The sequence below is a fragment of the Trichosurus vulpecula genome, chromosome 1, assembly GCF_011100635.1.
Source record: "Trichosurus vulpecula isolate mTriVul1 chromosome 1, mTriVul1.pri, whole genome shotgun sequence".
Taxonomy (NCBI): domain Eukaryota; kingdom Metazoa; phylum Chordata; class Mammalia; order Diprotodontia; family Phalangeridae; genus Trichosurus; species Trichosurus vulpecula.
In genome coordinates this window covers 364,223,124-364,248,333 of record NC_050573.1, presented here as the reverse complement: position 1 = coordinate 364,248,333, position 25,210 = coordinate 364,223,124, and the positions used below count along the sequence as shown (strand labels likewise).

The 25,210-nt window shown below is 38.5% G+C and overlaps 1 protein-coding gene across 1 annotated transcript in view; it reads right to left on the bottom strand.

Moving 5' to 3' along the window:
* LOC118846702 (protein hinderin-like) overlaps nt 1-25,210 on the bottom strand; it is a 291,103-nt gene that overhangs the window by 42,908 nt on the left and 222,985 nt on the right. The window contains exon 5 of the mRNA XM_036755471.1: nt 2,137-2,245. Within this exon, the coding sequence (XP_036611366.1) occupies nt 2,137-2,245 (109 nt within the window). The remainder of the gene's footprint in view (nt 1-2,136; nt 2,246-25,210) is intronic.

Sequence of the window (25,210 nt, the reverse complement as noted above, 5' to 3'; positions counted from 1 at the left end):
AGGTTAGAAATATATGGGCAGTGACTACGTGACACATGGTCAATTATGAAAGATGTAACTTCTGGGCCTTTCTTTCTGTGTGGTCTAACATTCCTATAAACACTTTGTAGGCCTACTTTAAGGTGTCACTATTCCCCAAACCAATGGAACAGACTCAAAATATTTCTTTAAAACCATCAGATTTGTAATCAGTAAGCAGTATGTGTTCATTTTGTAAGGTTAAAAGAGTGTAACTGGTTTGGGTTTTTTTTTTTAGAATTTAAAAAATGCTTATTTATAATCCACACTTGTCTGAGGGGATACAAGGAGTATAAATGTTCAAAACCACAAACATCCTCAAGTAAACACAAACTAAGCCCCTTTGTGGCTAATATTTGTCTCAGCATTAAACAGACAGTGAGAGGTAGTATCTGAAGAGATATGCTACTTTATATAACAAGTTTCTGTCTCAAGAAATATGGTTGATTAAGTGATTAACCCCTCAAAAATCTTTGGTATCACTAACATGCTGACAGTCCCTTAACTGCTGTACAAAAGCTGCTATAATTCTCAATATCGATTAATTTAGTTAGTTAAACTTGCAGTCTAAGCTTATAAGCATTCAATGATAAATTGGGAAGGACCTGCTGCCCAAGCAGGTTTTCTGATGAAGGATAGGATCAGCTTTAGGTCTCTAAAGAAAGCTTTGTCCATTTACCATTGTCAATTAAAGAAGCCCATGAGTAAGGAAAAGTATACCAAGGCTACTTAACCTGGTCAAATTCACATGTGTTTCAATAAGAGCATCTCATTGGGGAGAGATGTTTTTAGATGCATTATGAGATAGTAGAATTTTCTGTTCCTTATACAATAAATAAACTTCTGAAATGCTGTTGCAAGCTAATCACTTCTATTTTTACAGATTCCCTTTCAATAATATAATTTGTGTCATTGTTTATATATAACCATCTAGGAGCCTCCAGTGGTGATAGAGGAATTTTAGCCTCCACAGTGGTATCTGCAGATGTGGCTTTTTTAAATGAGACTAATGTTGCTCTTTTAATGGAGTATTTGGTTTTTAAATGTTCTTTTAACCAATGTAGAATTGTGGATATTGAGGCACTAAGTAGGAAATAATCTCCTTCAGAAGATGAATTCTGCTTCTACAGGGGAATATGTCAAAACCTATCCTAATTATCAGTGGCCTCACTGATTATATACTACACATTTCCATATAAGATAGAAAAAAAATCGCCAGCTTCCCAGGGAAACAAGAGAGACCATCTAAATGTTCAGTTAGCTCATGATATGCACTGGTGGGGAGAGGGCGGTGGAAATGAAAACTGATTATACTTTCCCACCTTTCATGCTTTGTCAAGGGCTCTTTTCCCTTTGATTCACCTCCCAACAATTGAGCCAATCATCCTTTGGGTCCAGAACCAATTCAACTTCTATTGCCAGAAGTCGTCATGTAGACAAGAGATATGGTTTTTACTGATTTAAAATTTTCATTAACAAATATCGTACATGTACACACACTCACACATACACATGCGCACAGCCTTGGGAGCTATAATCCCCAAATGAGACAAAGTTATTGTGAACATTATGGCAGTGAAAACAAACCTACTTCCCTTTACTAGAGTAAAAGTGATATTTCTGTTATGGGGAAGCCTCTAGAGCAGGCACACAGTATAATCAAAGCTGCTGACTTAATGTGATTTTGCTACTTGTCATTAAATATAAAATAACATCTGTGTGATACATTTTAGGGAAATTCCATTTGATAAAACTTGGAAAAAAAATGCAAAGTGATTAAAACCTTCCAGTGGACTTAAGGCCTAACGGAGGTTAGCACTAACTCTTTCAATTATTTACATGTCTATTAAACATAGCAGGACTTTAAGTATAAAATATATTCATTTGAAAATCTAAGTAAAAATAAAATGTTCTAACTTGGCATATTTCTACTTTTCTTCTTCTAATAAGCAATTTAAAGCTTACTATAAATGTCAAAAGATAGGGCAGTTTAGAGATTTTATTACCCATCTCACATTAGAGCATAGCACCAAAGGAACTCTGATGCTTCCCCCAAACTGAAGAGATGTAATGGGTGCATCTGTGGAATGTTAAACCAAAGGTTCCCCAGCAGCTTACCTGGAAGCATCATATTGGAATGGTGACGTAGCTGTGGTTACAAAATCCTTTCGGTTGACTGACATTATAGGAGATGTGGTTGCATCTTTTCTAGCTCCTGACATTGCCCCTGTACAAAGGAACAAAGACAATCATTCCAGCACTTAATCTAGGAAAGCTGTGGACAGCACATGTGGTATGGTGTGTGATTGAAGAAATCCCTAGACTCCCAAAGGTAGGAGCTGATACAATCACAAGTAGAAATTTCAGCAAGTTGCTTCAGTTTGTCAGGTAGCACTGCAGATTGTCAAGCCTTGCTTTTTGTTTGAGAAATGAATGTTTGTGCAATAGCACACCTAATACTTGCAAAGCATTTAGCACAGTGTCTGGCACAGAGTAGGGATTTAATAAATGCTCATTCACTTCCTCTTCCCCTTTCTGCTACTGAGATTTCTATAGCTGATGGCCTGTCATATTTCTGTTGATTTAAGACTACTCAGTTTGTATATTTTGATTTTTAATCCTTTTTTCCTTTATCACAAGACAACACCTTTGCTTAACTCCAGAAAACACCAGAAGAATTAGTTGATGGCAAACAAAAATCCAAAATTTTGTACTTCCAATTAAAGAAAAATACAATGAGCAGAACGTACTGCCAAAGTGGTCCCGATTCTGGGGTATTTCTGGTTCTTCCAGCACTTGAATGGGATATTTTCAGGTCCTCAGTCCCCACTATGGGGGGAATTAACCCAGCAAATTAGTTTCTGGTAATCCTGTGATCTCGGAAATGGCCATGCTGTCCTGGATTTAAATTCCTAAGCACCAATATAATTTCTTGAGGTCCTTGTAGCCTGTGCTCCTTCCTCTAACAAATTGTACCCATTTGACAGAAAAAGGTTTTTGACTCTGTTGATGCCTGCTTGTATGTTCCTTTCTGTAAAGTGCTGTGGGTTGAAAAATGGCATGATGGGAGAAAGACTTTCTCTGTCACTTTCAAGATAATAAGATATAACTGGCCTCTTTTCCTAGATGATCTCAGTCCAGCCTCCTCACTGGTACCAAGAAAACCGACACCGAGAGGGGTGAAAAGACTTGCCCAGAGTAAGTAAAAAGCTGATCCAGGAGTCAAACCTACATCTTGAATCCAAATCCAACAACTTCTCCTCTGCACTCTGACAACAGGTTTCTGTTTTGTCACTAGATAAAAGTGCTTCTGTTTAGCACTTAGAATTCTTCTCATTCTGGCTCTGGCCTATCTTTCCAGGTTGTACATTGTTCTTCCCCTGCCTCAAGCATCTCACCCCTTCTAACTCCCTCCCCACCAACTCCAATACACAGTCTGAATTCTAGCCAAACTAGCCTACATGCTATTTCCCATATACAACATCCTATCTCCATCTTTTGGAAGGTAAACTCTCCCCATTTTGCATCTGCTACTCTGACTGGTTTCAACTCTGTGGAACAAGATGCCCCCCCAAGGATAAACTCATTACTTCTAATCTCATCACCTGGCTGCTAATTCATGCTTTGGTTGAGACCTTCCCTTAGCCTCCTCTCCCCTCTGATTGGAGGGCTGGAGGGCAGACAACCAACCTCCTCCCAGTGCCTTCCCGTATAGAGGGAAGAAACTGCTCTACCTGGTTATAATTCCATGGAACAAGATATCCCCTGGTGTCCCTTCCCACTCCTCACCTGCCCTAACTTTCCTGTATTGTTTTGTGTCCCGTTAGTTTGTAAGCTCCTTGAGAGTTGTCTTTCTTTTTATTAATTGTATCCCCAGAACTTAGCACAGTGCCTGGCACATGGTAGGTACTTAATAAATGTTTGCTGGATTTTGTAAACCCTAGTTCTCTATTCCAGGCTCATTTCAAATACGTCCTCCTATATGAGCCCTTTTCTGATTCTCCAATTTGTTAGTCCTTCCATCCATAAAAAATTACTATGTATTTATTTTGCATTTTACATTTATCTATGTACATGTGGTATTCTCCCAGTAGAACATAAATTCCCTGAGGGCAGGGACTGCTTCATTTTTGTCTTTGTATCCCAAGTGCTTAGCACGGTGTCTGGCCTACAGTATTTGTCTAATAAAATGATTGTTGAATGAATGAATGAAAGTAGGATGAGAACCAGGACAGCATGGTGTCATGGAAACCAAGGGAGTTCAAGTCACTAGGTCTAGACACACTATTTATGAGGGTAATAAGAGAACAATTAAATGTGATTGTGAACTACTACAATCTTTAAAAGACTGTGGCAAAGGGAAGAGATACCAAAGAACTAGACAAGAGGAAAAAGCCTCATTTCCAGAAAAAGGTAGTATCTGCTAGTTGCAGACTAGTGGGCTTGATTTTGATTCCTTGAAATACTGGACTTCATCACCCGCTGTCTTTCTACTGATTAGCTCTTCTATCTTCATCCATGCAAAATTTCTCCACTCTTTTTTTTTCTACTTCTAGGCTTTTGCATAGATAGAGAATCAACATAATATAGTGAAAAGTGCAAGACCTTGGTTCTGAGCTTCACCATTTAATAGCTATTTTATTTTGATTAAGTCATTTAACCTCATAGTTTCCTCATTTCTAAAATGATAATAATAATAGTACTACTTTTTAATTTTTAAATTTTTTCATTTAACAAAAATCAATTTATCAACTCTACCCCAATAGAAAAAGAAAAAAAAAACCTTATTACAAATATTCAAGTCAATCAAAACAAATCCCTACATTGACCATGTTAGTCTTATTTGTCATCAACTTTTTGTCAGGAAGTGGCTGGCCTGCTTGATCATTGGTTGAATGATAAAACCTCAGCAGAGGCAGCTAAATGGTACTGTGGATAGAGCAGTGGGTCTTGAGTAAGAAGACCTAAGTTCAAATCAGACCTTAGACATTTACTAACTATGGGACTGCAGGTAAGTCACTTAACTTCTGTTTACATCCATTTCCTCAGCTGTAAAATGGGGACCATAATAGCACTTACCTCATAGGGTTATTGTGAGGATCAAATGAGATAACATTTGTAAAATGCTTAGCATGGTGTCTGGCACATAGTAAGTGCTATATAAATGCCTATCCTTTTTTTTCCTCCCTCTTCAGTCTTCTGGAATTGTGTTTGATCAGAGTTCTAAAGTCTTTCAACATTCTTTGTCTTTATAGTATTGCTGCAGTATGAATTTTTTTCTTGGTTCTGCTCATTTAAATCTGTATCAGTTCATGCAAGTCTTCCTAAGCTTCTCTAAAATCACCCCTTTCATCATTTCTTATGGTACGATAATATTCCATTATATTCATATACTATTATTCGTTCAGCTATTCCCCATCTGTTCACTGCACTATTTATTTCATGAGGTCATTTATAAGGCTCAAATGAGATAGTGTATATCTCTTTTATAACTATATATGGCTATATAAATGTAAAATATTGTTATATTTTTATCAGATTGCCTGTACAATCCTCTCCCTTGGTGACCTATACCCCATGATTTCCATTTTTGCCTTTATTCAGTGTTCCCAAATTGACATTTCTACCTTTAACAGCTTTTCAGAACTACAAGTCTGTATTTCTAGTTGCCTGCTGGATGTTTCTTTCTGGATATCCTACTGACATCTTAAATCTAACGTGTCTACAACTAAACTTAATCTTCCCTCCAAGTTTTCACTTCACCAAAGTGTTTTTAATAGCAAAACATAGTCTCAGTCTCTTATACTCATAACCTTGTAGTCACCTTTGACTCTTTCCTATCCCTCACCCCACCAATTCAGAGAAGATTTAGTAAGTGTCTGTTACATGCAAAACAGATCCAGGCAGGTGCCAAATTCTGTCATTTCTGTGTCTATGGTGTCTCATGTATAAAATCCCTCTGGTTTGGGCCCTTGTCTATTGTAATAGCTTCCTAACTGGTCTTATACGTATGCCCAAATAAAACCTTCCATGACCCCCCATTATCTAGCCAATAACATATAAACTCCTGAGTCTGCCATTCCAAGCTCTCAGAAGGCTGACTCTAATATACATATCCAGCTTTATCTCATACTGCTCCTTTCAAACAGTCTATCTTCCAGCCAAATTGAACCCCATTCCCTGCTCTTGACCTGTTTGTTCCTATTTCCATGCCTTGAATGTCTCCCCACTTCTGTTTGCTGAAGTTCATGCAAGGCCCAGCTCAGATACTACCTACCCTACATGTTCAATTAATTGCCAGATCTTGTCATTTCTTACTCTATAACATCTCTCAGGTCAGAACTTGCATAGCTTAGACCAAGAGGGCAAAAAAGTCGGACTGTGCTCAGGATCATACAACTCTAGAAGCATGAAAACTTGCAGGGCTCCGGACTGAGCTGTTCCTGAGATTCTAGAGTGAGACACTACTTAATACTCCATGAAAGCAGCAGAAGGACCAGCCCAGACATTCCTACCCAGAAGAACAAAGAACCTGGCCCTAACATCAAGTCCAAAGTCAGTAAGTAGGTTGGTAGAACAAAATAAACATAAAAGTCTTATCATAAAAACCTATTGTGGTGACAGGGACACTGAGGAGAAAAACTTAGAAGACTAGAATGACTCTAAAACATTTACAAGCAAAGCCTCAAAGGAAAGCAGAACTTGGGCACAAGTTCAACTAGAATTTCTAGAAGAGCTGAAGCAAGAGTTAAAATTTTTTTTTATAGATGAAATGAAAGTGTAGAGGAAAAAAAGCTGTAAAAGAAATGTGAACTATGGAAGAAAGAACTGGAAAAGGAATGAATGGCTTGGCACAACAGGTATAAACCTTGTCAAAGCAACAAACTCCCTGAAAATTAGAATGGTCCACATACATAGAAGCAAATGACTTCATGAGACAAAAAGAAATATTAAAACAAAGGAAAGGAAAATATAAAACAACTCACCTGGAAAACACATTGAGTAGTGATAATTTCAAAATCACTGGACTATCATAAAATGATAGCCAAAAAAAGAGCCTAGACATCACACTTCCAGGAATCATAAAAGACGACTGCAAAGATATCTTAGAACAAGGGAAGGGAAGGAAATTAATATTTATATGGCATCTACTATATGCCACACACTGTGAACACTTTTTGCAAATATCATCTTCTTTGATCCTGACAACAACCCTACAAGGTATGTACTATATTATCTTCATTTTACAATTGAGAAAATTAAGGCAAACAGAGGTTGAGTGACTTGCCTAGGGTCACTTAGCTAGTAAAGGTCTGAAGATTTTAATTCAATTCTTCCTGACTCCAGGCCCAAGGCTCTATCTACTGTACTACCAATTGCCTTTTCAGAAGGCAAAGTACAAAAAGAAAGTACCTTTCTGATCATCTTCTGAAAGAACTTCCAAAATGAAACCCCCTTTTCCCCCAGGAACATTACTGTCAAAATATAGAGCTTCCAGTCAAAGGAAACACACACACACACACACACACACACACACACACACACACAGCCAGAAAGAAAGAATTCAAGTAATGAGGAGCTAAAGTCAGGATCTCACATATGATTTAGATGCCATTATAAAGAAGAGAAGAAACTGGAATTTAAATTATATTCTAGGAAGCAAAGGATAAATAGGCTTATAACTAAGAATAACTTAGCCATAAAAATTAAAAATGATCTTATAGGGGAAAACATAATGAAAGGAGAACTTAATGAAATTGACAACTTTAACAAGTATTCTGATGAGAAGGCCACAGCTGCATAGAAATTCTGAGGTGCAAACACAGGAGTCAAGAGAAAAAGAAAACACTAAACAGGAGAGAACTAGATCATAAAGGACTGAAAAAAGGATAACCTATTTATATTGTAACACATGTGTCCCCTCAGAACCTTTTCATCCCTAGGAATCACAGGATTGGGGGATGGGTGGAGTTTAATTGGACAGAGGGCCTGGTAGTGGTTCTGTTATGTTTTAGTGATCCTAAAAAGAAAAATGGAAAGGGAAGGGAAGAGAAGAGAAATTTATTAGGGGGGGAAGGGAAAGGAAGTGTGGGGAAAATGATCTCACATAATTGGGGTGTGGAAGTAAAAGTGTATAGGAGGAAGGAATGGTGGGGAGGTGACACTTGAACCTTATTCACAGCTGAATTAGTCAAAGGAGGGGAAAATATACACACAGAGTTGGATATAGAATACATTTCATTTAACAAGGAAACAAGAAGGAAAGGGAGAAGGGGGAATTAGAAGGTGGATAGATTAAGGGTAGGATTAGTCCTAAGGAAAACAAACACAAAGTATGTAGAAAAATATTTAGAGCATCTTTTTCTTTTCCTTCTCCTCGGTGTTAAGGAATTAGAAACTGAGGGGGTGACCTCAGTTTGAGGGAGAATGGCTGAACAAGTTATGGAATATTAGTGCGCTGTAAGAAATGATGAAGGGGTTATTTCAGAGCAACCAGAGAAGATTTGTATGATCTGATAGAAAGCTAGATGAGCAGAACCAGAAAAATGTTTTATACAGTAACAATTAAGTTGTAAAGATAAACAATTGTGAAAGATTTAAGAGGGAAGGGAAGCAAAAGGGAAAAATAATTTATTAAATGCTTACTATGTGCCAAACCCTGTGCTAAGCACTTTAACATATCTTGTTTGATCCTCACAGCAGCCCTAGGAGGGCAGTTGCTATTATCACCATTTTGCATATGAGGAAACTGAGGCAAACAGAGGTTTAGAGACTTGCCCACCATCCTGCAGTTAGTGTCTGAGGCTGCAGTTGAATTCAGGTCCTCCTGATAGGCCTAGTACTCTATTCATTGTTCCACTTAGTTGCCTAGAAACTGATTAACACAATAACTAACTAAGATTCCAGAAGAATCATAATGAAACATGCCAACTAACTTCTGAATAGTGGTGATGGACTAAGGTTGAGACATATTTCTTTAGACATGATCAATGTGGGAATTTGTTTTACTTGATTATACATGTCTGTAAACAGAGGTATCTCTTTTCTTGCTTTCTAAATGTGGGAGATGGGATGGAGAGAAGGCAGACTACTGCTGATTGAAAGAAAGAAAGAAACTGAATTTTAAAAGTCATTCAAGTCCATGGTTAGGAATTGTCACTTGCATTGAATGAAACTTTGATTGGTGATCTTACCACACTTCTCAGCACTTCTCCCACCAACCTTCCCATATTATCATCTTAGAGTAGATGATAAGTTAAAAAAAAAACCTCTCTCTGTAGGGAAAGAGTAGGTAAGTCAATATCTGGAAGAAAAGGATATTGGGTCCTTAATGAAAAAAATTCTGGTTGTTAAGTTGGGGGTTAGATCATATACAGAGACACAGACATTGGGCTTTTGGGCTTTCATATACTGTTTCAAAAAGCAGATAAAATTTGAGGCAATCCCTACTTCATTTTTATTTGATTATATACCACCATGCAGCATATATGAGAGACAGGCATGTTCTGAAAACATGAGAAGAAAGTAACTGCACAGTAACCTGACTGAAGGATTGAGATTAGAAATGGTAAGAAAAAACATTATAGACTAAAATTTTCATGGACATTCTGCTTCCTGCTACCTCCTACATGGCTTAAACTCTCACTGCCCCCTAGAGACTTTTTACTGCCCTCAGCATTTATGAAAAATTTTTCACAAAGGAGATGGATACGGGCCGACAGGCTAACAGAGTTGGACTGCCTGAACTAGTGACGTCAGTTACTTTCCTAAGAATAGACAGTATTTGAGTCTTCAATCTGAATATACTGGAGATGAAGGGCAGGAAGGATAAATGCGCCGTCTATCACAAAACCTGGCATATACTTACAATATGAATAATAAGAAGAAGACTGACATGTTCTGCAACAAAAGGTGAATACTAAGAATAAAAAAGGAATATTAACATATCTATGAATGGTGGTTGGGAAGTAAGCAAGAGGAGCTGGAAATGATGCTAATTGATGGAGACTATGACCCATTGGACACAACAGAAACCTGGTAGGCTGATTCTCATAAACAAAATTTGAATGATAATAGAAGTTAATGACCCACAAAAATATGGGAAATGTTGAATCAAGGAAAAGATAGAGATGGCAAAGGTAGTTTGCAAAGCAACCTAATAATGGATGTGACGGAGCTTATAGGTTCTGTGTGTGGGTCAGTGGATGAGAAGAATGGAAGTTCCAAATACAGGTGATTTTCACCCCCAAATACAGGCATAGATAGTCGAAAACTTTTAACTTCCACTTTGTTTGACAGAGTCAGCTTTCATTCTCTCACATCCAGGTAGATATAAACTACCAGCCCCAATCCCAATGCTCAACTTTAGAAATACTGTTCACCCCCGAAAAATCTCAAATGAGTAATAGGTGACTTTTTGATCCCAAATTAGATCTAGATGGACAGGAAATAAGAAACATGGGCCAAAGGGAACTGGCCCCAACAAGGAATTTGACTGAGAAAAGTCCTCAATCAGCTAAGGCAAAGGACATTGTTTCTGCTAGTGTCATGATAGCTGTGTGTATCAGTAATTAAGGTGGGACTTTCTTTTACTGTTTTCTCTTTTAGCACTTATTTAATCAAGTGCCCTTGAAGAGTCTGGCCTTTGTTTCTTTGATTAAATCAGGAGTCTTTGATGACCTCCTTGCCTCAAGGGAAAGTCTAGTTTACATGGGTTTGAGTCACATATTTGTGACACCAGAAGCTTTTAGGCCACATGGGTTTGAGTTGCATGTTGTGACGCCCTCTGACTCTGAACAGGATATATAAACTCAAAGGTTGCCATTTTCCCTTGGGGCTCTCACTCACTGGAAGAGTGGCGTGACACTCTGGGCAAGCCGTTGTAACTGCCCCCCAGCTTTGCTAAGCCAGATGTTGACTTGTATTTGGTCTGTTTATAATGTACGTTTGTAATTTATTTGCATTTGCTCTGAAGTTCAGGTTGCTGGCTTTTCCCCCTGAACTAAGTGAATAATATACATATGTTTAATTAAACTGAGATTGTTAACCCCTTAAAGTTACTTTCCTTAGTAAAGCAGATCAAAGAACCTGTACTACAGCTCTTGTTGCTTCTCTTGTTGGGTCTTATACCTCAACAGCTGCTGCTAGCCAAACCGTTGTTATACCGTGTGACACTAGAGCTAACAAAAGATTTTAAATATTATTAAATTGGTTTAAAGAAAACTTTATGAGCCAGAAAGCAAAGAATCTTCTAAATGGACAAGAAATTTTTCCTCTTCTTAGAACCAAAAGGGTGGAATTGATTGAGAACAATGGGGAGACTTTGTGTTAGTTACCAAGAGCTACTTGAAAAATTCTAGGGAATAAAGAAACCAAATAAGCCTGGTGCCATGGTGTATGAAAACCTATTATGATGGAAGGTGTTGTTCTTATCCTCTACTAAAAGATCTGTAGGAAGAAATGCTATAATTTTCCTTCATTATTGAGGACAAGCTTCTGCATATTTTCTCCTTGAAACCAGTGGTCATCAGCATTTATAATCATCGATTCACATTTGTACAACATTTGAGAGTTTAGAAGTACCTTACATATAATATTTCACTTTAACTTTTTAATAACCTTTTGAGGTAGAGAAGAATGGTATTATAGTTATATGACAGACAAAGAAACTGAGGCTCAAGGAGATGGAGAGATTTACACAGTCATATTGTGATTCTGGTTGGAAGGTGGTGGGTATGGTACATATTAACAATACATTATTAAATATGACCAGAACACTAGAGGAAAAAAAGTAACATAAGAAGAAGGTAGTATAATTGAATTACTTTCCCAAAGGAATGCTTTTTAGGACAGAAAGTAATTACCTCAGAGGAAACTCAAAGAACCCAAAATGGACAATACTGAGTTAGGCAAGTGACACAGGTTAACAATGAGGCAGAGAATAGCTGGAGTTATGCTGATGGAGACTAAATCTAATTTTTACGAATAAAAGGAAAGAGAGGCCCATTAATAAAGTGGAGAGGGGAGAGGGCTGTGCAATTGATAGAAGTTTCCCAGAAGGTGAGATGAAGGTTAGTCTTTGTTGGAGGAAAAAAATAAAGCCAGTAATTTCTGACAACTAAGAGCAAGGAAGAACATGTTAAAATAACACACCTGCTGATGAAAAGTCCATAAAGCAATACTTGAAAATGAAGGAATTTGTTTATTTAGGCAGTTAGAGGATAGATATCTGAAGACTTTAAGAAAATTTGGTACAGGAAGAAGCTTTCTTCAATAGCGATCAATACTTACTTTAATGGTTAGGCATATGAACAAAATAAGAGGAAGAAAACTTATCTGACCATAACAGGACCTGAAAATAAAAGCAGGTTTCTTGGCACTTGCCCATGTGGAATTAAGTGAAAAGTCACAAAGATAAAGGTGAAACTGAGAGAAATGGTTTATAGAAGGCATTAAGGAAGAATCTGATTGTTAGGTATCTGAAGTCTGTCAAGAAAAGACTTCAGGAATGGTAAGAGAGGTCACATTTTAGGAAAGACATTGACAAACTGGAGGGTGTTGAGTGCTTGGTCTTGAGGAGGGAAATCAGGATGGTGAGGGGACTGCAGAAGATGACATAACATTGGTTGAAGGAACTCTGGGGCTGTTAAGTCTGGAGAAAAGAAAACTAAGGGGAGGACATATTAGTCTTCATCTATCTGAAGAGTTATGTGGAAGAAGGATTAGATTTATTCCACACATAATAGGAGCAACTAGTGGAAACAGAGAAGCAGCTCAGTGCAAGGGAAAATACTTCCTAGTAATTAGTCCAGTAGGATGGCCTGAGAAGGCATGGCTCCCTTATTACTAGAATTCTTTAGGTGGAAATTCAATGAGAGTTGAAGAGCACAATGAATGTAGGCACGGAAACAAACAAAAAAATCCTAATAAAATTCATACGGGGGCCTATCAGTTTGTATAAATTTCATCCAAGGCAAGTAATGGAAATCCTCATTCAATAGTCAATTTATTGCATTATGGAATGCTAAGCCCTTTAATGGGTGCAAAAGGGAATTTAGAGTTAGCACAGAATATATGGGACCTATGATACCTATAATTGGGTAACTTATTAGGGAGAGAAAAGACACAAAGAGATGTGACTACAGTTATCAAAAACAACAACACCCCTCCAGAATTTATGCCTGTGTTAACACTACTCTTCTTAACCTAATGACTTGTTCATGTAACTAATGGCTGATAGTTGGCCAGCTAGATCAACTCTTAGAACTGGCTAAACCAAACAAAGTAATAAACCATGATACTGTGTCCATTTTGTTATGAAGACATCATGATTGTTTCAGAACAAAAATGACAACCACTTTGTTGATGGTATAAGATACTTGAACAAGACTCATCAGATCATCAGTTAAATAAACAAATCATTAAGTTGAGAACCTAATTGTCAACTTAGACATAATTTACTAATTTGTTGGTCATGAGACTGGCCACAGTTACCTTCAATAAATATATATTTAACCACAAAGTACAGGCCTATAAGAAAAAGGAGATGCTACTATAGCTTTACAGATTTGATGTTTATGTGAGTTATCTAGTGAGATGGAAGGGAGGGAAGCAGGCTGGAATAATTCAGTTAGAGGGTTAGTCTGGAATGAATAATAATTCATATTTATATAGTATTTGATAGTTTAGAAGCACTTTACATATAATATTTCACTTTAGCCTTATAATAACCTTGTGAAGTAGAAAAGAATAGTATTATCATTATATGAAAGATGAGGAATCTGAAGACATATGTAATTGTAGAGTAGAGGTGTCTAACTCACTACCTGCCCTTAGGGAACCAGATTAAAATGTAACTGAGAAATGTTTATTAAAATAAATAAAAATATAATAGAAGACAGATAATGTTGATTTGTGGTTTACTAAGTTAATATGTCGGCAAGGATCTATTTCTGTTTGAGTGTGACACCACTGGCATAGGATAAGTGGCTGAAGCAGAACTTAAATATGTCCTTTGATTCCAAATCCAGTGCTCTTTCTCCCACACTACTTCTTTGGTGGTGTCAGCAATAGAATATGGGAGTGGGGGGGGAAAGGTAGGTGGAAAGAAAATATTCCAAGTAGTTGGTGAACAAAATTAAACTATTCTTGACTAAGATACATGGAAAATAATATTTGCAATAACAAAAGAAGACCCTGCACACAACAGCATTCTAAAAATATAGGCACTTAGTCAAACCTTTTGGATGATGCTAGTGGTACTAAAAATAAGATGTCAGTCATATGCAACCTTGGTTCTAACTTTCTGTAACTAGCTATAGGATTAGATAAATATACCATAAGGTCATAACATCAGTCAGTCTTCATAGACTTCCTTTCATCTTTATGTGTGGTTAATATGGCTTTCTTTTCTTAATGATTATAGCAGAGTGGTACAGAAGTTAAGATCACATGATCAATTCCCATACAAGCCAGTTAACTTTTCCTTTGTTGCTTGACTATAGACTATACTCCTAATATGGATAGCTATTTTGTAAGTGTGTGCCATTAGGAAATACACCTCAATGCATATGGCCTACTGATGGTGGATCAACAGTGCCACCTTTGTCTAAGAAAGACAGCATTATAGTTAAAATGCATTTGCACATCTGTATATAATAATAACTGGTATCTAGAAGTATGACAATAAAGATAGTCTTAATCAAAAGATAAAACTTGGGGAAGAGAAGCTGTCAGGAAAACAGTAGAGAACCTAGCCAGCAGTACCTTAATTTGGTTTCCAGGCCTAATAGCTAAGGCTGTCAGGAGAGAGAATGGCTTTTGCAGTCCGGTGACTCTTAACTAGACAGGTCGTTAGATTTTAGTGCATATTGACATAAGTGCTGGTAACACCAATAAAAACAATTTACTGCCACAGAGATATAGGAGTTGAGGATGACTTACTTCACTTGGAGGTCTGGTAGCTAGTGCTAAACAAGTTCAGCCAGAGGACACACTAAAGCCAATTAAAACTGAAAGAGGGAAAATGAAGAAATTGCAACCAAGAATAATAGAAAGAACTGAAAAAGCTACTGGCTTTCTCCCATCTTTTTCTTTTTCTTTGACAGAGTGTATTGCCTAGGCAGTAGAGAGGATACATGAACTAGTCATGAACCCTACCATCAATATAATGGCACTTTCCTCTCTCTTTAAAATGAGAGGGTTGGACTAGAAGGCCTCCGGGGTCCTTTCAAGCTCTGAATCTAATTCTGAGAGCCTTGCAAAACGGCTTGGTAAGAGTCTGATACTTGGGCAAAGCCTAGTAGGCTATAGACATTAGTAGCATAAAAATGCCAGAACAAGTTGTGTGTGTATGTGGGGGAGGAACCCACTTCATGGTCAACCAACTACTGTAAAAATAGCTGATATAAGACTCTACACTTAATAATTACTCAATAAATTCTGAAGACTGACTGATGGATGGTCTTCAAGGAGAAAACATGGAGAAACTTGTTATCAGTAATGAAAGACAATTATAGAGTTTCTTCCTACAGATCTTTCAGAGAAGGATGACAACAACAGCAGCAGCAGCAGCAGCTGGCACTGATATAGTGCCTTAAGGTTTTCAAAGCACTTTACAAATGTTATCTCATTTTATCCTCATAATAACTTTAACAAGTAGGTGCTATTATTATCCCTCTTTTACAGATGACAAAACTGAGGCAGACAGAGATAAAATGATTTGCCCAAGGTCACAGTTAATAAGTGCCTGAGGCAGGATTTGAACTCATATTCCTGAGTCTAGGTTCAGCACTCTATTCACTGTACCACTTGTACCAGCTAGGTAGAATAAATATTGTTTGTCCAGTATAATTCAGATCCCCCTTTTTAAGCAGGAATATTGAAGAATGAAGAATTTTATAGTTGGAAGAGATTTCAGATGCAAACTAGTCTAATTCATAACAAGACAGGAATTTCTCATACAACATCCCCAGAAAATGTTCATAGAGCCTCTTGAGTATAAACTTCCACTGATGGGTCCCATATTGTTAAATGAATAAATATAGTTCCCTCTCTCTCTCTCTCTCTCTCTCTCTCTCTCTCTCTCTCTCTGTCTCTCTCTCTCTCTCCCCCTCTCTCTCCCCCTTCCCCCTCCCTCCCTCTCTCTTTTTCTCTCCTTTTACTAATATACTGTGAATGCTGTTATACTCATAGAGCAAGCACTCCACTTTAGTGCTTCACCACTTCCCACCTCAACGACTATAGAGGACTACTCTTTTTTGTCTCTGCTGCTTCCAGTTTTCCCCTCTCTAATCCACCCTCCACATAGCTGCCTAAATTATCTTTCCTTTATAAATCACGAACCATTTCATCCCCCCATTCAAGACTATTCAGTGGCTCCTTCCTGCCTCTAAGATAAAATACATATTCCTTAGCTTAGCATTTAAACTCCTCATAACCTGGTCTAGCTGGTTGTCCAGACTTATTTCACATTATCCTTCCCTACGTACTTATTCCAGGCAAACTGGTCACTTAACCTTTTCCAAACTCCAAATTCCAGCTCCCAGCTCATCTCCACTGCCAGGAATTCACCCTCACCTCTTCAGATCCTTAGCTTCCTTCAAGCCTTGATTATATGGTACCTCCTGGGCAGACCCTCTAGGTCTCTCTAGGTATTAGTTATCTTTCTCTCCTCAAATTACCTCATATTTACTTATCTCGTTAAATGCTATGTTCCTTGGTAGAATGTAAACTCCTTGATGACAGAACCTGTCATTCTTGTCTTTGTATCCCCATTGTCCAGCATAAAGCTTTCCAATAGCAAGAACTTAATAATGTTTATTAAATTCAATTGGGAGGTCATACATTCCAATTTGTGACAGTTCAAAATGTCAGGTCATTTTTACTGATGTTGAGGTAAAATATGCCTCTCTCTAAATTTCAGCCAGTTCTGCTTTCTGTGACCAAGTAAAATAAGTCAACTATAGGTCAGGATTTTGATTCCTAGGAAAATTCCATACTGTACTATCGAAGGGAACTGGCAACCACAACAGCAAGTACAGGCTCTCAGCTGGGCATGGTGGTACATTCCTGTCGTCCCTGCTAGTGAGGTGGCTGAGGCTGATGGATTGCTTGGGCTTAGGAGTGCTGAGCTGAAGGGTGACTAAAGTAGAATGGATGTCTGCATAGTGTACCGATGTACAGTGAATGGGGTGGGTGGGGGGCACTGAAGGAGGAACAAACTGGCCCAAATGAGAAAGAGAATAGATCAAAACTTCCATGTCTATCAGTAGTGAGTGCTGTACTTCACTTTGACCTTGGGCAAGACAGAGGAGACCAAGTGTAAAAGAGAGTATAGGTTCATCAATTAGCCAATCAATCCACAGCAATTTATTAACTATCAGCTATATGCCTCATACTGTGTTAGGTGCCAGGGATATGAGTACATAGACTGCAACAATCCCTGCCCTAAAAGACCTTACATTCTAATGGGGCAAACAAGAAGTATGTATAAAATATATAGACAGCATAAATATAAATTAGGCAAATAAAATATATAGATGGGACTGAAATACAAGGTAGTTTTGGAGGGAGTGCCTCAGTAGTTGGGGATATCAGGAAAGGATTCATGCAAAAGCTCAGTATTAAAAATGGAGAGTAATTCAGTGAGTTGGAGGTAAAGAGGGAATACAATCCAGGCACGTGGGATGGCCAGTACGAGGGCAGAGAGATGAGAGACAGGAGTGTTCTGTGTGACAAACAGAGAAAGCCACTTGGCTGAGTGGCAGACTGTGTGTGGAAGAGGCGATATCCAGTGAGATCAGAAAAACAGGTTGGGATCAAGTTGGATAGGACTTTAAAGGCTAAACAGAGGAGGTTATATTTGATCCTACAGGCAACAGAAAGTCATTGGAGTGTACTGAGAAGAGTAAGATCTAAGTCAAAGAAAATTATTTTGGCAGCACGATTACTTTGGATGCATGGTAGACTATAGTGGAAAGACACTTGAAACAAAGAGACCAATTAGAAGGCTCTTGCAATAATCTAGGAGAAAGGTGATAAGGGCCTGAAATAAAGTGGTACCTGTTAGAGTAGAGCTAAGGGGTTTATAAGTGACAGATTTTATGAAGGTAAAAATGGCAAGATTTAACAACTAACTGGGTGTGGGGGTGAGTGAGAATGAGGAATCAAGGACAATGCCTTGGTTATAAATCTGGAACAATGGAAGGATGGTGGTGCCTTTGACAGAAATGGGGAAATTTGGAAGAGGGGAAAAAAAGATAACGAGTTCAGTTTTGGACTTGCTGAGTTTAACATATCTCTGTGACATCTAAGTTTGAAATGTCTAATAGGCGATTGGTGATGTGAGACTAAAAATATCCATCCATCCATCTATCTGTCCATCTGCCTGTCTATCTATCTATCTCGATGGGCAGCTAGGTGACATAGTGATTAGAGTGCTGGGCCTGTAGTCAGGAAGACTCATCTTCTGGAGTTCAAATCTGGTCTCAGACACTTACTAGCTGTGTGACCTTGGGCAAATCACTTCACCCTGTTTGCCTCAGTTTCCTCATCTATAAAATGAGCTGGAGAAAGAAATGGCAAACCACTCCAGTATCTTTGCCAAGAAAACCCCAAATGAAATCACGAAGAGTCAGATACAACTGAAAAATGCTTGACAAAAGCAAAATATCTGTATCTATATGTCTTTGATATTATATATAGACATGCCTATATATGTATATATATATTTATATACATGTGAATTTATACACATATGTGTGCCTGTTTGTATATACTCACACATATGTATAGGCATATACATTTATACATAAACACATACATATCTATAATCATTCCTTTTTATTTAAACTCATGGAAGCTGATGAATCTACCAAGAGAGTGCAGAGATAAAGAGAAGAATGACTTGGACAGAGCCTTAGGGAACACCTGCACTCAGGGAATATGTCGTGAATGATAAGCCAGAAGATGGATAAGCAGCAGTCAGAGAGGTAGCAGGTGGAGTATAAGTAAGTAGTCCCATGAAAACCCAGAGAAGAGAGACTGTCTAGGAGGAGAGGGTATACAGAGAGGGCATAATTACTCTTCTTGCCTATTCTATTTAAATTTTATCAATAATGCAGCAGATAGGTTGAAATGCAGATAGTGGAATGCAGCAGATAGGTTGAAAAGGTTTAAAAATGGGAAAAGACAATTCTATCTGGCAATTAAGAGATCCCTAATAACTTGGAGAGAGAAGTTTCAGTTCAGTGATGAAGTCAGAAGCCAAATTGCAAAGAGGTGAGGAGTAATTGAAAGGAGAACAAAGGAAGTATGTGAGTGTTGATATTTTTCAAGGACTCTGGCTGAAAAAGGGGGAAGAGATATGGCATAACAGCTCAACGCAGAGCTTGGCGAGTATTTACTAAAGATGGGATATGAAGACAATAGGGAAGCAACCAGTTGATAAAAGATGTTGAAAATCCAGAGGGGAGAGTGATGAATGAGGATACGAGAGAAAATGGAGGAGGAATGGGATCCAGTGTTCATGTAGACAAAGGTTATGGCTTTGGCAAGGAAAAGGACCACCTCTTGGTCAGAAAAGAGGAAAGGGGAAAAGAGTAGAGAGTGGGAGATGATGTCAAGGGGTACTGAGATGAAGAAATGGGAGAAAGAGGGAGCTCACATTGAATAGTTTCAATTTTCTCATTAAATTAAGAGGTAAAGTTCATAGCTAAGAGAAAAGGAGTACAGGAAGGGGTGTAGAGGTGACAAGTACAGAAGAGAAAGTCTGGAATAGCTTCTTGGGCAGTGAGGTGGGGAATCAATTAGGGAGAAATAAAAGCACTGCGTTGCTGTAGTGAGGGCCCAATTAAGGCTGGAAAACATGAATCTGCAGTGCATCCAGTTAGCAGAGTTGTGGGATTTCTTCTAGCTTTATTCAGTAACCTATGAGTAGGGGCACCGGAAACAGATGGTGAAAGTAATCCAGGGCTGAAGTTTGGCAAGAGGAGAGAAGTGACTGGGTGGCTGATCAAGGGGTCCCAGAGCATTGGGTTGAGCTGAGAGAGTGGAAAGTGAAGTCAGAGCAAGGGTAATGGCCTGACAAAGTACTGAGGGATGGAAGGATTGGAAGTCTCAATGGCAAAGGACTGAAGCATAGGGGTGGAATGACAGGAGGTTATGGTCAGTTAGGGCAATGTCAGAGTGTCTAATTAGGGAAGTGGAACATTAACGTATGTAAAAAGGTTACTGAGATCAGGGGAATTTCATAGCTACCATATACCTCAATCCAAACAAGGCATTTGATAAAGCCGCTCATAACAAAACCTTGAGAACAAAGTGGAGATGTGTGGGTTAGATGATAATTCAGCTGGTTGGATTCAGAACTAGTTGAATGACTGTTCCAGTCATCAATGGCTGAATGTTAATGTGGAGTGGTCCAGAAAATTACTCTTTTTTCCTCTTCTATTTAAATTTTATTGATAACTTTGATGAAGGCATAGTTGAGATATTAAAAAAATGTGTAGATGCCAAAAATGCATCTGGGGCCACCTCCAGTCATTCTGATCTCACCACTGGACCCAGATGGCTCTGAAGGAGAGAGTGAGGCTGGTGACTTTGCACAGCCCTCCCTCACTTAAATCCAATTCACTTGCAAATCATGGTATCTCACCTTCCTGATGTCATGGTCTTCTTCAAGAAAGTAGGACAAACAACAAACGACAAATGCCAAAAACTGGGAGAGATCTCTAACATATTGGATGAAATAATCTGGAGTCATAATATTGGACTGAATCCAATAGGGTGAAGTTTAATAAGAATAAAACCTCATCATATCAGCTATATGAGAATGAGATAGGGGAGGTATGCTTGGTCAATAGCCTGTGTTAAAAAATATTTGAGAATTTCAGCATACTAAAAGTTCAAAAGGAGACAGCAAGGTGATGTGGCAGTCAGAAAAGCTAATGAGATCTTAGGCTACATTGATAACATAGTGGCCCAAACAAAGGAGATGACAGCTATGTGTTACTCTCTTTTGCAACATTTGTAATGTGCTCAGTTCTGGGTGGTATATTTTAGTAAGGAGCAGCAAACTGCAGCACTTCAAGAAGGAGGGTAACCAGAATGGTGAGGAGACTTGAAGTCATGTCATAAGAAGATCATTTCGAGGAACTCAGAATTTTGAGCTTAAAGAAGAGCAGACTTCAGTTATTTTGAAGGACTGTCATGTGTAATAAGGCTGTTTTGTTCTCCTTGGTCCTGGAGGGCAGAACTAGGAACACTAGGTGGAAGCTGCAGAGAAGCAGATTTTATCATGATAAAAGGAAAAATGTTTTAAAAATTAGAGCTGTCCACAAGTGGAATGAGCTACCTCAGGATCTAGTGGGCTCTTCATCATTGAGGGGCTTCAAGTGTATGTGTGTGGGGGAGGGTGAATTACCACTTAATTGGAGATCTTGTAAAGAGAATTCTTGTTAAAGTATGGAGTGGATTAGATGTCTGCTGAGGCCTCTCTGGAACTGAGATTTTGTAATTTTGTGAAGTCTAACTCCTCTTCCACATGACAGGTCTTCAAATAGGTGAAGACAATTATCATATCTCACCTAAGCCAAGTAGCTTCAGTGCCTTTAAATGAGCTCTGTAAAACATGGTTCTTCGTCCCCTCACCACCCTGGTTCCCTTCCATGGAATGAGCTATAGTTTTGGGATGTTCTTCCCAGAACATGGCACCTAACACTAAACACAGCACTATTGATATGGTTTGACCAGAGTTGATAATTAAAACCTACCTTCTGGACTCTATGTGTCTGAACATGATGTATCCATTAATGTAGCTACAGAGAAAATAGTTTTTCCTTTTTTTCCTTTTATATCACATTGTTGAATCATTAAGGGCTTGTAAAACGGTAAAAGATAGATTTGTTCTATACATGGATTGTTCTCTAAGACATATCTTCTTCATCCTGTATCTTGTAGAGTTAATTTTTAAAAAACCAAGAGAAGGACTTCATATTTATCCCCTTTAAGTGTCAACATATTGAATCTGGCCCATTGTTTTTACTTGTCAAATTCTTCTTACATTTGAATTCTATCATTAGGCTTGCTCGACTTACTGTCATCTGAAAAAGTGATATACTACCTAGGGCTTCATTCAAGTGACTGACAAAAATGTTGAACCCAAAGTTAGATCCCTATGACACTCCTCCATTAGAGACTGTTCCTGAGGTTGACACTGAGCAAGCAGTAGCTCAGTTCCCTGAGTCTGATCAGTCAACCCGTTCCTGCGTCCACCTACCCGTACTGTTATTCAGCTCATATCTCTCCACCTTGTCCATAAAGATAGAATGAGAAACTGTAAAATGCCTTGCTTAAATCCAGATATACTACTTCTCTGGCATTTCTCTGATTTACCAGTCAATTAACACTGCCAAAAAAGGAAATGGTTAGTTTGGTAAGGTTAATCTTTATAGCATGATGTGTTCTTGACAAACCCAAGCTCACTGCTAGTGATTACCACTTCTTTTCTCAATATTCACAAACCAACCCCATTAAAAATTTGTTCTGCTAGCTTTACAAGATATCAAAGTCCAGCTCACTGACCTATATTTAGAAGAATTAACCTTGGTCTCCTACATCCAGCCCTGCGTCCATTTCACCTTTTCTTTGTATCCCTGGAACCTGGTACTGCATGACACATAGTGCCTTACCACAGTGTTAGGTGCTTAATAGGTGATTAAATGACTGATCAAATAACCACTGATAGCAACTGAATAATTAGGCTTGCACCCACTGGGGGTAGCTTGGTTGTTTTTGTTGTTGAGTTGTTTCAATGATGTCTGGCTCTTCATGACCCCATTTGGGGTTTTCTTGGCAAAGATACTAGAGTGGTTTGCCACCTCCTTCTCCAGCTCATTTCACAGATGAGGAAACCAGAGTCACCCAGCTAGTAAGTGTCTGAGGCCAGATGTGAACTCAGGAAGATAGGAGAGTCTTCCTGATTCCAGGCTTGGCAATCTACTCATTTCCCCATCTAGCTACCTGGGGAGGTTGGTACTCTTTTACTATTTCCTTATTATCCTGGAATCTACACTCTGCTACCCATTTTTTTTGTACAATCCTTCCATATCTGAAGATTATACTCCTGGGTAGAGCAAACAATAGCAAATTAAGAAATGAATCCTCACTTCTAACCCTGAAATCACAGAATCTTAAGAGTTGGAAGGAACCATAGAGACTATCTAGATGTATCCCTTAAGTTGGAAAGTATACACAATGTTCCACATCTGCAGTACTCTACCTCCACAAACAAGAGATGGAGGAACACTTTCTTTTAAGAACTAAAATTTGAAAACATGAACAGAAATGATTCTGACAAAGAATAAAATGCACATGGAAATTTATCAACTAACTTAGATTTTTTTTTTTTTTTTTTTGCAGAGGAAGGCATTTATTACACTCCTCGAGAGAGGGGGTGTAGTGCTCACTGGAATACTCACACTGATACAGCTGCAGGAGCAGGGGTAACCATTCCCTTCACTCCTGCTAGAGTTATGGTTACTTTACAATCTTTACTTTTTACATAGTTTTCCTAGGTTATACAGTTTATACAGGTAGGATAATAAGGATACAGAAGCAAAAGTGAAGTTAATTAGATTTTCCTTGTCTTAGTTTAGAATTAATCTACATTCTTTTACTTCCCCTACTTTCCCTCTTTAACATATGCAAATTATGCAAATCAGTAGGCCTGGATTCTTGGCCAAGACCAGACCCTAGATAAGCTTGAACTGGTTCAATCGGTTTGGCCTCTCTAATTCCCCTGACTGCCTTCTCAAAAAGCATGGGCATGCATACAAGCCTCTGACCTCTTACCTGACCGACCTTGAGGCCTGGTTTCTGCTAAAGCTGGGGTGGGGGAGGGGAGGGAAGTACACCTTTAGTTCTGTGGAAACAAAACTCCTCCTCCCATTTCTTACAGTTTCCCTCTCTTCTTTTATTCAAATTTTTGTTTCCACATTTTTAATATTCCCTTACTCTCTTTCTCATCTGAATTTTTCTCCTTAATCATCACCCCTTTAAATATGGGAAGGATTGATTGACGCATTGACAAATCAAAGGGGGTAACTTAGATTTTTAAAAGAAAAATTCAGAAGAATTAAAAGGGCAGTTAACTGGTAAAATTTATAAAAAGTATCATGTAGTCCTGCAAGACAAGGACATTAGAACTCAGACTGATCTTTGCCTAGCTGCTATTGACCTGCGCAATATATGTATTCTCACATATTCTAGTTCTGGGATCACTCAAACTTTCCACTCCCTAACTTTCCAGGTACTCCTTTCCAAAGCAGAGATGACTGGTGGCTCAGAACTATGCCAGTCAGACATAGCACTGGTTAGCGTTCTCCCCTCATTGCTATCCATAATGTTGATATTGTTTGTGGGGAGGACACTGGAGACAGAGTCAGAACTCAAAGTACCAGCAGAGAAAGCAATCCTTGATTTAGAGAAATGGAAGACAATGTTGGCGATGAGAAGGTCACAAGTCACACAAGTCTTTAGTAGTAAGTGACTGTTGCTATTACTGTTTCCAACTCCATTCCTCCTAAGGGTTCCCTGCCATGTCTGATAGTCTGTGCCTACTCTGGCATTAAAGTCACCCAGAATTACAAGCTTGTCCTCTTTCAGCACATTGATGATGAGGGTCTCCAGGTATTCACAAAATTTTTCTTTGACCTCATCAAAGTTCTTCTTGGTAGGAGCATATACACTGATGATGATGGGGCTTTCCTGCAAGTGGCAATCACATTGTCATGAGCTTGTCATTCACTCCTTTTGGGAGACATACAAGCTTGCTGACTAGATGAGTTTTGATTACTAAACTTATGCCAGCTTCATAGAATTCCCCATCACTGCAGCCACTCCAGAAAAATGTGTATCCAGCTTTGATTTCAGTAAGCAGGCCTTCATTTGCCAGCCTTGTTTCACTCAGGGCTGCTATTTGGATGCTGAGTTTTCTCACAAGAGATGTTCATCTTTTAGATCTACTGGATTTCATGTTGTCCATAAGCAGGTAAATTCCATGTACCAATGGTGAGTGGAATAATCTTTGCAAAAGTTTTTGTACATTTTTTTTTCAACCACAGGGTGATCTCTCTGCCTGCTATGGTAACCAGGCCAGGGTTAGGTGGAGTAGACAATTTTAGGGCACCTT